The following is a 12052-nucleotide window of genomic DNA, read 5'->3' on the forward strand; positions in this document are numbered from 1 at the left end:
TTTTTTTTTTTTTTTTTTTTTTTTTTTTTTTTTTTCCTTTTTGTCTTTTTCCGTGCCTGGCAACGGATCGCAACCCTCAGTGTTGCCCCCGGACCGGACCGGGACCGGCTACGGGATCGCAACCCTCGGTGTTGCTCCCGCGCCTCGCTCAGCCAGTGAGCGGGAACCGGTTTGTACGTGGGATCCGAACCCTCGGCGGGAGCGCTGCCGCGCTTCCCAAGCGGCGCACTATAGCAGTGCGCCACCGGGCCAGCCCCCAGTTGCTTCTTAACTGTCTTCTTGCCTCTGGTCTCAGTCCCTTCAATCCATCAAAGTCTTCTTTTTTTTATTTATTTATTTTTTTAATTGTACATGTTTATGGGGTATAGTTTGTTGTTTCAATACATGCATATATTGTATAATGATCCAATCAGAATAGTCAGCATATCTGTCACCTAAACATTTATCATTTCTTTGTGGTTGTAACATTCAAGATACTCTTTTCTGGCTGTCTTGAAATACACAATACAATATTGTCAGCTTTAGTTACCCTAGGGCACCAGAACTTATTCTTCCTGACTAACTGTACCTTTCTAACTTTGTACGCATTTACCAACCTCTCCTACATCCCTTCTCCCCTTCCCAGCCTCTGGTAACCACTATTGTACTTTTTTTTTTCCTTTTTAATTATTTTTTCTTAATTGACCCATGATAATTGTATATATTTATGGGGTACAATGTGATATTTGAGTACATTATTCAGTGTGCAGTGATCATATGAGGGTATTTAGCATATTCATCACCTCAAGCATTTCTCACCTCTTTGTGTTGGAAACCTTCAAAATCCTGTTAGCTGCTTGAAGTCATATAGAATTTGTTGACTATAGTCTCTCTATATTGCTATACACTAGATCTTTTCCCTATCTCTCTACTATTTTGAATCTTTTGACCACCTTCTCCTCATCCCCTTTCTCCCCTCCCCTTGCCAGTCTCTAGAAACCACTATTCTACTGTCTACCTCTGTTAAGTCAACTGTTTTAGCTTCCACATGTGAGTGAGAACCTGTGATATCTCTCTACCTTGGCTTATTTCACTTAATATAATTTTCTCCAGGTTTATCCATGTTGCTGTGAATGGCAGAATTTCATTCTTTTTATGGCTGAGTAGTATTCCGTTGTGTGTATGTACCACATTTTCTTTATCTAATCATCTGTTGATGGACATTTAAGTTGGTTCCAAATCTTGGCTATTGTGAATAGAGCCATGATAAACATGAGAGTGCTGGTATCCCTTAAACGTGTTGATTTCCTTTCTTTTGGATATATACCCAGTAGTGGGATTGCTGGATCATATGGAAATTCTATATGTAGTTCTTTGAGAAACCTCCATACTGTTTTCCATAATGGCTGCACTAATTTACAATCCCACCCACAGTGTATAAGAGTTCCCTTTTTCTGGGCGCTCCCACCGAGGATTCGGATCCCATGTGGAGACCGGTTCCCACTCACTGGCTGAGCCTGGTGTGGGCGCAACACTGAGGGTTGCGATCCCGTTGCCAGTCCCCGGTACGGGCGCGACACCGAGGGTTGCGATCCCGTTACCGGTCAGTAAAAAAGACAAAAAGGGAAAAAAAAAAGAGTTCCCTTTTTTCTACATCCTCACCAGCATTTGTTATTTTCTGTATTTTTCATAATAGCCATTCTAACTAGGCTGAGATGAAATCTCATTGTGGTTTTGATTTGCATTTCTCTTCCATTGTAGTATTATGAAACATAAGCCCAGACACATTGCTGCTCTGTCTAGACCCCTTCCATGACTTTAGAATATTGAGAGAGCAGATGCACAACTTTTTGATAACTCACCATAACAGAAAAATTGTGTAGAGCAGAACACCATCCAGTATGAGTTTGTTTATAAATTATATGTACTATTGTTGTAACATACACTGCAAAACATAAATATAGAAAATTAAAGAGGATAAGATGAAATAAAACATACTTCAAAATAATTGTAATTAATGGTAGGAAAACGTTTAGTGCACATTGAAATATTGATATGTTTTATTGTTGAAATGTTTGGTTTGAGGATCTGATTCTGTTTAGGTACTTGGGTTTAATGGCTGTCACAAAGAGATGTAGATCCAAATGGGAGAAGTACTTTACTGGTTGCATGCATGTTCTCATTAGTCATGATACTTATTTTATTAAATCCCATGAAGATGTCAACTCCTCAAAAACTTCTTGTCTGACTTACCTAGTCCCCCATTTGCTTTCTCTCTCTCTCCCCCCTTTACTCTCTTTCTCTCATACATTTGTGTCTGCATGTGTGCACTATTACACTTAATTCCAATATGCTTTATTTGATTTGCTCAAATATCTGACTTCCTTGGTAGACTGAGCTCTTTCAGTGCGAGGACCAAGCCTTATTTGGCTGATGTATGCATCCTTGACCTAGGGAAAAAAAAGTTCTTGGATTCCCTTAGTGAAAGAAAAGAAAGTCCACTGATTCTGCCTGAGCCTGGATTGTGCCAAGTTTTATTGATTCTCAAGGGTTTCAGCATCTGTCTCATTGTTTTCCTTGTCTTAAAACCAGTGTCTCGGGCCGGCCCGGTGGCGCACTGGATAAGTGCGCCGCTTGGGAAGCGCAGCGGCGCTCCCGCCCGAGGGTTCGAATCCCACATACAGACCGGCCGCTCACTGGCTGAGTGAGGCGCGGGAGCAACACCGAGGGTTGCAATCCCGTTGCCGGTCCCCGGTCCGGTGCGGGGGCAACACTGAGGGTTGCGATCCGTTGCCGGACACGGAAAAAGACAAAAGACAAAAAAAAAAAAAAAACAGTGTCTGGACCTTCTGGCTGGCATTCATATGTCATTTGGGCCTCATGAACATGGGGGTGGGGAGGACCAGCAACTTAGACAGTTGGAAGACACATGTGTCCTGACCTGAAAGCCCACATACCTGTGGTCTCTGGAAGCTTGCTAAGCATTTGTGAACAGACGGATGCCCATGTCTTATCTTTTACCTCAAGAGCTCTGGGGATTTACAGTCTCACCATCTTTTGAGTACCTGAGACAATAAAGCAGAGAGCTGGAATTTACGAGGTTAGATTTGGATTGACCACCACTTTATTCCCCACAGTTAGGTCAGCAACTTCTCTTCCCTGGAGAATGAGTGTAGAGACTTCACTGGAGGAACCCTTCAAAACTAAGGAAGTGGTTTCTATGTTGTGCTTCTGAGACAAGGCTGGACGTCAAGCAAGTGAACTCTAGGGTGCACCGGGAACCAAGCAGCGTCAGCGTGGGCTGGAGGGATGGTGAGGGAACAAAAACAGAAGCTGGTGACTTTGACCTGTTGTCTCAGGTCATCTCATGAGTTCTTTGCTAGAGGACCTAAAAGCCTCACAGTCATTGCAGCCTGCTTGGCCTGCATGAGGTGATGACAGGAGGCATCTGTCTGCTGGTTTTTGAGGAAGTTATATTTATATGAAGACGTTTCATCTCCCTGATAGGGTCATCTGAAATTGAATTTAACCTTGTGCTTTGTCCATTAAACATTATTTAGGCAACAGAAAATGGACGAAGGGAGACTGTGGAATGTTTTCTTTATATTGGCAAGTGAAGACCTAGTGAACAGTCAAACCACCTTGGTGCATTTTGAGGACTAAAAGGCATCATAAAACTTAACCAGCAATGTCCCTGATGTCATGGAGCACAGACTGGGAGCTGCTCCTTAATGGTCAACCAGCATGTGCACTCCTTCCTTATGGAGAAGAAAGACGCTGCCTTCATTGTTATATTTGGGATGATGGTGATTCTACTGTTTCCTTATGATCTGAAAATGTACCAGGTGATGGAAAGCATGGTCCCTGATTAGATTTGATAGCCAGAGTATGCTGTCTTTCATGTTTTGAAGTTACTTGTCAGATGTATTCTGCATTCCAAAATGCTGTTTGGGACTTTCTCATTAACCTGTTTGAAGAATGTGGTTATCATCAGGTTAAAGAAACATTCAAGAGCATTTCTTCTGCCTAATACCATTTAGCCTAGCTCTACTTGAGAGAAAAAAATTACAGTTTAGTAAAATATACACTGTGTTTAGAAGAGAAGGGTATGTGTTAAAGAAATAACAGAGAGAGAGCACCACATGTGAAACTTACCCAGCCTGCTATTTGCTTACCGTATTTTAATTGTGGGTTTCAGTATTTAGCCACATAGTCTCTTCAAAAGACGTTTCAAGTTAGTTCTCTGGGACTTATAGACACTTCAATGAGAAATATGATGGCTGAACACCTACACACCGATCCACAGAAAGAACCACTGTGATGTTGAAAGTGAGCAGAGGGCTTCACAGTGACCCTCATATACAACTGGCTCCAACTTGGCCAGGTCATTTTGCTTTCAGGGGTCTGTGCCTCACCTATAAAATGGGGATTCTGCCCTTATGAAGAAAGGCCTGTTAATTAATAACTGAAACACCAGGAATGCTAAAAAGCACTATCTAAATGCTGTGTATTGTTTTCAAGTTGTTATTTCTGGTGGGTGGCTAGGTTAGTATTGTTTTGAAGGTTAGGATCCAAATACCAGCTCATCTGTTCTCCAGCTGTTGTTTATCCACCAGTTTCCTGGAATAGTCAGGCACAAGGTCTTTTAAAAATGAGTTTTGTGCTGCTATACATTTTCGTAGGTAATAATTAAATACACTACTAATTTAGCCTATTTACTGTACAGGATGTAGGTAGTGGACCAAAGAATATTCATATCCCTTGGAGGCAATAGTATTTAAATATAGAATTTTCCATTAGCTCGTGTCTACTCCCACCCTACCCCATTGATTGGAATGTTTTTACAACATCCCACCAAAGGGTTGTTCAGCTTCTCAGCTCCTGGAGCAGTCTATTTCACTTTTCTCTCTCATTTTAAGTTTTATTTATTTTTATTAGATAATACATATATAGTATAAAATTCAAAAGGTGTGAAAGGCCCATACTAAAAAGTCTTACCTCTGTCCTTCAGCCACTCAGGGGCAATCAGTATTACCAATTTCTTCAGTATCCTTTCAGGTAGATTTTATATATCACTATTATTCTCCCACCACCACCACCCTTTTTATATAGAAATGATAGCATCTCTCCTATACCACCAGTTTCCTGGAATAGTCAGGCACAAGGTCTTTTGAAAATGAGTTTTGTGTTTCTGTACATTTTGGTGGGTAAAAATTAAATGCACTACTGATTTACTTGTTGAGTCATCTTAGCAGCACCTATTAGCGAAAGCTCAATAACTAATGGAGAGTACAGCTATAGGAGATGTTTCTAGAATTGACATGAAGATACAATCTAGTACATCTCTGGTGGCCTCTAGCCTGACCTCTCCTAAATGCTAAACATTTACACCCAACTCCCTGCCATGCATCTCCACTGGGTGTCCCACTGGTCCCGTGTGTCATCACCGCCCAGATCAAACTCAGGATCTTCACACCTCCCTCCACCCAAAGTTCCATCAGTGTCACTGTTAATCTCTGGTTGCACAAACCAGAAACCAAGTCATCACCCTTGATACCTCCTTCCCACACTCCCAAAGCCAAGCTATCATCAGTCTTATGTCCTCATTCTCTCAAGTCAGTCAACTTTATGTCCTCATTCTCTCAAGTCAGTCAGGACTCGTCATGTCCTCACCTACCTCCCTACTCTGGGCCTCCTGCTGGATGAGTCCCTCTCCTGGTGACTTTATTATAATCTCCTGTCTTTTGCACTTCTAGTCTTTCCTCCCTCCAATCTACTCTCACCCAGAATGACCTTTTAAAGTCACAAACCCGAACATGTTTCTTCCATGCTTGACACCTTTTGGTGGCTTCCTAGCACTCCTAGTATAAAGATCAAACATAATTATGCCTTCCAAGGCCCCACATGCAGGCAGCATGTTTTTACTGTCTGCAGTCCAGCTCTGTCTGCGACTCTATCACAAACCCGAACATGTTTCTTCCATGCTTGACACCTTTTGGTGGCTTCCTAGCACTCCTAGTATAAAGATCAAACATAATTATGCCTTTCAAGGCCCCACATGCAGGCAGCATGTTTTTACTGTCTGCAGTCCAGCTCTGTCTGCGACTCTCCTTTTGTCATTCCTCTGTCTGGAATACTGTTCTCTTTTTGCTACCACATCTAGTTATCGTTAACTTGTCTTTCAGATCTCAGGCTTCACTTCCTCAAAGCCTCACTGTAAGCCCAGACTAGGTCAGGTCCCCAATTAAAGCTAACAGCAACATCTTTTCCTTTATTATACTTATGAGGGTTGTAATTTCTATTTATGTCTGTGATCACTGGGTTGATATTTCATTAAGTTCTAGTTATTGATATTGGATAGTTTCTGGCACATACGAAAATATTTTATAAGCTATGAAGGGTCTTAAAATAAAAGGTAGTGATTTTTTTAAAAATTCATGTTTATAAATAAAGTTAAACTATGAAGGATGGACATGCATGTTTATGAGTGATGAGTGACTAAGGGAGTGTCTCCCTTGGGATCCCTGGTGATCCTAATTTAGACGATTCAATAGAAGTATCTTACTCTATGCCAAAGTACTGGGCATAGGGATTGCAGAGATTAATAAAATCCAGACAGACCCTGCACTCAAGCAGCTCACATTATTTTATTTTTTAAAACCCAGGATTACCCAATATCTGTCTCCTGTGGTTTTTCAGGTGTCCCCATGGCATTACAGAAAGCCTTATACAAATTGAGCAACAGGAGCAAATTTTCCTCATGGTTTCTTCTAATGATTCTTACCTCTTCTATTGAGAGATATTTAGAAATATTGTTGCTGTATGGGCCAGCCCATGGGTCACTTGGGAGAGCGTAGTGCTGATAACACCAAAGCCACGAGTTCAGATCCCTATATAGGGATGGCCGGTTCGCTCACTTTGGAGTGTGTGGTGCTGACAACACTAAGTCAAGGGTTAAGATCCCCTTACTGGTCATCTTTTTTAAAAAAAAAGAAAGAAATATTCCTGCTGTAATATTTAGAGAGATCCACTGAGAGAATGCAAGCTAAGCAAAGCTCATTTCACAACCCTTTTGTTGAATAGGAACTTGTGAGGTGTACACTCACCAGGAGTTTTGTGTCTGTCCTTTATTCCCAGGAAACCTGTAGAAAGTGTCAGGGACTCTGGAAGGAACATAATGGCCTCACCTGTGAAGAGCTGGCTGAAAAAGATGACATCAAGTACCGAACATCTATGTGAGTAACGTGATTCAGCAGGGCTTATTGACTGATTCTCAACTCCCAGTCAAGCCTGCCTTTTGGCAGAGGGGGCAGAGTACATGGAGGGAATACCAAGCTCAAGCCACCCCAGTCTAGAGTGACCTCTGGAAATTGACCTCACCCTTGAGCCTCTGTTTCTTCATCTTCACAGCCTCATGAATCTATTTCAGAAGTCAGATATAACATATAAAATGCTTAGCACATATGAATTCAATAAATTTTCATTCCTTTCTCCTTACTGTCTAAATAAATAAGCAAGTAAAACATTTTGGGCTGGCCAGTTGGCTCACTTGGTTAGAATGCAGCATTGTAACATGAAGGTTAAGGGTTTAGACCCCTGTCTGAGCCATCTGCCCAAAAAAAAAAGCACATTTTAATTAGATTAGATTGCATTGGTGTTTCTTATGTCTGTGTCATAGGATACTGATGGCCTGAGACAGTAAGTAGAATAGCCAACCTCCAGAATGCAAAATGATACATCAATAATAATAAAAACCATTATTTTATAGTACTCCCCATGTGGTTTAGCACTTTACAGATATTAACTTATTAAAATACAGTGATATGAGTAATTCACAAATCTGTTTCTTTCCACTTGCCAGGCAGATGGGGCAGATCTGTCTCATGAGGTCAGTCACAGATCCAGGTTTCTTTATGTCACTGATTCTTCATTCCATAAGGGTAGTGTTCTCTTCTGCTTGGTTGTGACACATTTATACTCCAACCCCCCAGGAAGGGAGAAAGAAAGAGACAAAGTGTGATGCTAATAACACCAAAGTCCAGGGTTTGATCCCTGTACCAGCCAGCAAAAAAAAGAAAGAGACAAGTTGTCAGGCAGGCTCTCTTCTGTCACTTCTACTCATACCCCATTAGTTTAGACCGAGTCACCTGGGCATAACTTGGCTCCAAGGCAAGCACAATATGTAGCCTCTAGCTGAGTGACTTTATGTCCAGCTTAAATGTAAAGGGTAAGAAGGGAGTTTTGTTACTCAGAAAATTAAGTAGGGAATGGCAATTCAGGGCAGTTAGCAGTCTCTGAGTTTCTACCACAGGTAGGTACTATTATCCTCATTTTATAAATGAGGCAGTTAAGGCATAGAGAGACCAAGTAATTTGGCCGTGATCACACAGGTAGTAAGTGGCATAGAGGGGATTTGACCATGCAAATGGCTTCCTGGCTGTGCTATATACCACAACTTTGGTAGGCAGAATAATGGCCCCCAAAAATGTCTATGTCCTAATCCCCAGAACCTGTGAATATGTTACCTTACATGACAAAGGTGACTCTCCAGATGTGATTAAGGTTATGGACCTTGAGATGGGGAGATTATCTGTATTATCAGAGGAGACCCAGTCTAATCACATGAGTTCTTAAAAGCAGAGAGCCTTTCCCACCTGTGGTCAGATAGAGATGCAAGGATGGACGGAGAGTCAGAGAAACATGAGAAGAACTTGACCTCCCATTGCTGGCTTTAAAGATGGAGAAAGGGGGCCATGAGTCAAGAAATGAGGCAGCCTCTAGAAGCTGAAAACAACCCCAGCATACGTCCACCAAGAAAATGGGGACCTTGATCTTACAACCTCAAGGAAATGAATCCTGCCAACAATCTAAATGAGCAGCAAACAGATTTTTGCCTAGGACCTCCAGTAAAGAACAGCTTCATGATCAGGCATTTGGACTGCTCTGGGACTCAGTAGCAGGTCACAAAGTGTTTCTTAGAAGCAGAACAGGTGGTTACTTTTTGAAGCAGGGTCTCCATTCTGATTCTCCTGTCAGTTCCTGCCACTGGCTCCATTCAGCATCTTGGTCTGCCATACATACTTGGAGCACCTCTGGGTCATATTTAAACCTGGCAGCCTTTTAGATCAGCAGTGAGTGGATCAAAGCAGAAAATCCAAATGTGCTATATATTGATTGCAAAATCCAAAAAATACTCCCAAATGTTGTGCTGTCTCCTTAGTGGTAGGGGGTACAAGATACAGCAGCATGAGCTTAACTTTGTCTTTTTTTTTTAAAGATGACCGGTACGGGGATCTTAACCCTTGACTTGGTGTTGTCAGCACCACGCTCTCCCAGTGAGCTAACTGGCCATCCCTATATGGGATCCGAACCCATGGCGTTGGTGTTATCAGCACCGCACTCTCCTGAATGAGCCGCAGGCAGGCCCCTACGTGAGCTTAACTTTGGAAGGGATATCCTGATAAGACACCCCTGACCTCGAGGACATGAGAACTTCATTGAGGTTACACATTCCTGTATTTTCAAGGGATTTATCTCCCACCTGGCATTCATGTACCATATTAATGCATGTGGTAGAGTACCTGCTACTTCCATTGGCTAGGTTCTATCTGCATGTCATTTGAATAGTAGACCAGTGTGTTGTCCCATTGGATGACAGATGATCAAGGTCCTTGCCAACTGCTGGTGTCCTCTGCTTATTGGACAGAGAATAAAAGCATTTTCCAGATCAATAGCTGATAACCAGTTGCCAGAGGCTGTGTTTATTTACTCTGGTAAGAAATGACATCTGGAACAGCAGATGCAATTAGCACTTGATTAGGCTTGCAATAGCACACTGTTCTCCAAGACCCATTCCTCTGTACAGGCCTAACAGGGAAGTAAAAAGAGATATGTGGAGAATCATCACCTCTGTATCCTTGAAGTCTTTGATAGTGGCACCAATCTCAAAAGTGCTGAAGGAATCAGGTATTATTTTTTTAGAGAGGGGGTGCTCCAAGGGTTTTCTCTTACCATTCCACACTGTATAGCCCTTAGCCCATGAACCAGTGAGCCAAGGAATCCTGCTAATTGCCAAGTGTCAAAAAGAAAAAACAGCAAGGGTCCACACAAGGGATTATAAGCATAACAAGTGCTATGAGATGAGACTCGATCTTGGCACCTTGAATGACATGTTAAGAAACCTTAACCTGGGGCCGGCCCGTGGCTCACTCGGGTGAGTGTGGTTCTGATAACGCCAAGGCCACGGGTTCGGATCCCATATAGGGATGGCCAGTCAGCTCACTGGGTGAGCGTGGTGCTGACAACACCAAGTCAAGGGTTAAGATCCCCTTACTGGTCATCTTTTAAAAAAAAAAAAAAGAAAGAAAGAAACCTTAACCTGCCAGTTGTGAAAGACATGACAACTCTTTTGTTTGTTTTACTTTTTCTTATGAAAATTTTTGAGCGTCCACAATAGAAATAATAGTATAATGAACCCTGACAATTATCAGCATTTTGCCACACTTGCTTTGTCTATCCTATCCTTCTTTCTTGTTTTTAAACTGCTATATAGTATTTTTAAGCAAATCCAGATCCCTTACAGTATGTTATTTCACCCCTAAGTACTTCCTTTTTTTTCCTTACAAAGCACTTAAGATTGTCACTATTAACAAAATTGACTTTGGTAATAAATTGTAAATAAATTTGGTAAATTTTGTCTTTGGTAATATCTCATATCAAGTTCACAGTCCCCTGAACTGTCTCAAAATAGCTTTTCATGTATACTACAGTTAGTTTTTTCAGGTCAGATCCAAACAAGGTCCACTCATTGCATTTGATAATTATTTATCTTAAGTCTCTTTTAATGAGGGTGCTCCTCTCCCCCAACACACTTTTTGTCATGACATTGACTTATTGAAAAAAAACAAGGACAGTTGACCTATAAAATAGCTTTTGGAGTTGGCTGCTTTCTTATGATGTCGATGAACTTGTTCTTCTGTCTCCTTTCTTTTCTTTTCTTTTTTTTTTTTTTTTACAAAATGAAAACAGTTTAATGTAATGGTTAAGAAGTACAGGCTTTACAGAGAAAGTGTGTTGCCTAGCTCCAGAGACTGAGCAGGGTCTGTACCAAGTGTACTACAAAATTAAGAAATGCAGACTTATAGCTTAGTGTGTAGTGTAGGCTGGCTCAAGAGAGTGAGCATCTGCCCCTTAGAATTAAGTTTAACACAAAGGTAAAGTATATACACCCCTCCTGGCAAAGTGCAGGTTGGCCCCAGGAAGGCAAACAACTAACCTCTCCTGTGTTTTCTATAAGTTAGAATTTAAATCTAAAGGCTTAATTAGGTTTACATTCAAAATTTTTGGGTGAGAATGTTTCACAGGTTGTGCTGTGTATCTCACATTGTACCACATCCAGAGCCACATAGTGTCTGGTTGGCCCACTGGCAAATTCTCCTAAGCAAATGAATGATATGGCCAATTGCATGGTTTTGATGGCTACATAGCAGATAGCTTTAAGGAGAGCGACACTAGGGTTAAAGAAAGTATTTAGACAATTACAGTAGTCCAAGCCACTATTGTAGGGCCCCAAATTAGGATCATGGTATTGTGGATGTAGAAGAGGGGATGGATTTAAGAAATATTTAAGAAGTAAAATCAGCAGGACTTGGCTTATGATGGGGAAATGAGAGTTGTAGCAGTCAAGAATGATTCTCAGGTTTCTATCTTGGGTGCCTGAACTACACCAACTAACACAGAGAATCAGAGCAAGAGATGTGTAGAGGAACATGAAAGTGAGTCAGCCACATATTAGTCACTAAATTTGGTTCTTCTCAAAAGATAAATACACTCAAGGGAGCAATGTCACCAAAAGTGGCAGTTCAGGGAACTCCAAAAACCTGTATCTCCCATTAGAGCAACAATTAACCTGGCAAAAACTACCAGAATCAACTTTTTTCCTTTTGTTTCACCTCCCTCACAACTTCCTCAGGGCTGGAGTGGCCTCCTAGTGGATTTTGTTGAAAGCATTTAAAGGCATGTATTAGCTGCAGCTGCATGAGGCAAGTGATCACAGATGGGCAAGCACCAGACA

General features: G+C 41.5%; 1 protein-coding gene across 9 annotated transcripts in view; it reads left to right on the forward strand.

Annotated features, from left to right (window-relative positions):
* RNF216 (ring finger protein 216) overlaps nucleotides 1-12052 on the forward strand; it is a 180260-nt gene that overhangs the window by 137342 nt on the left and 30866 nt on the right. For all 9 annotated transcript variants that reach the window (XM_008575946.1, XM_008575953.1, XM_008575952.1 and 6 more), the window contains one exon: nucleotides 7117-7214. In XM_008575946.1, coding sequence (XP_008574168.1) covers nucleotides 7117-7214 — 98 coding nt within the window. The remainder of the gene's footprint in view (nucleotides 1-7116; nucleotides 7215-12052) is intronic.

The sequence above is a fragment of the Galeopterus variegatus genome, unplaced genomic scaffold (assembly GCF_000696425.1).
Source record: "Galeopterus variegatus unplaced genomic scaffold, G_variegatus-3.0.2 Scaffold1264, whole genome shotgun sequence".
NCBI classification, from domain to species: domain Eukaryota; kingdom Metazoa; phylum Chordata; class Mammalia; order Dermoptera; family Cynocephalidae; genus Galeopterus; species Galeopterus variegatus.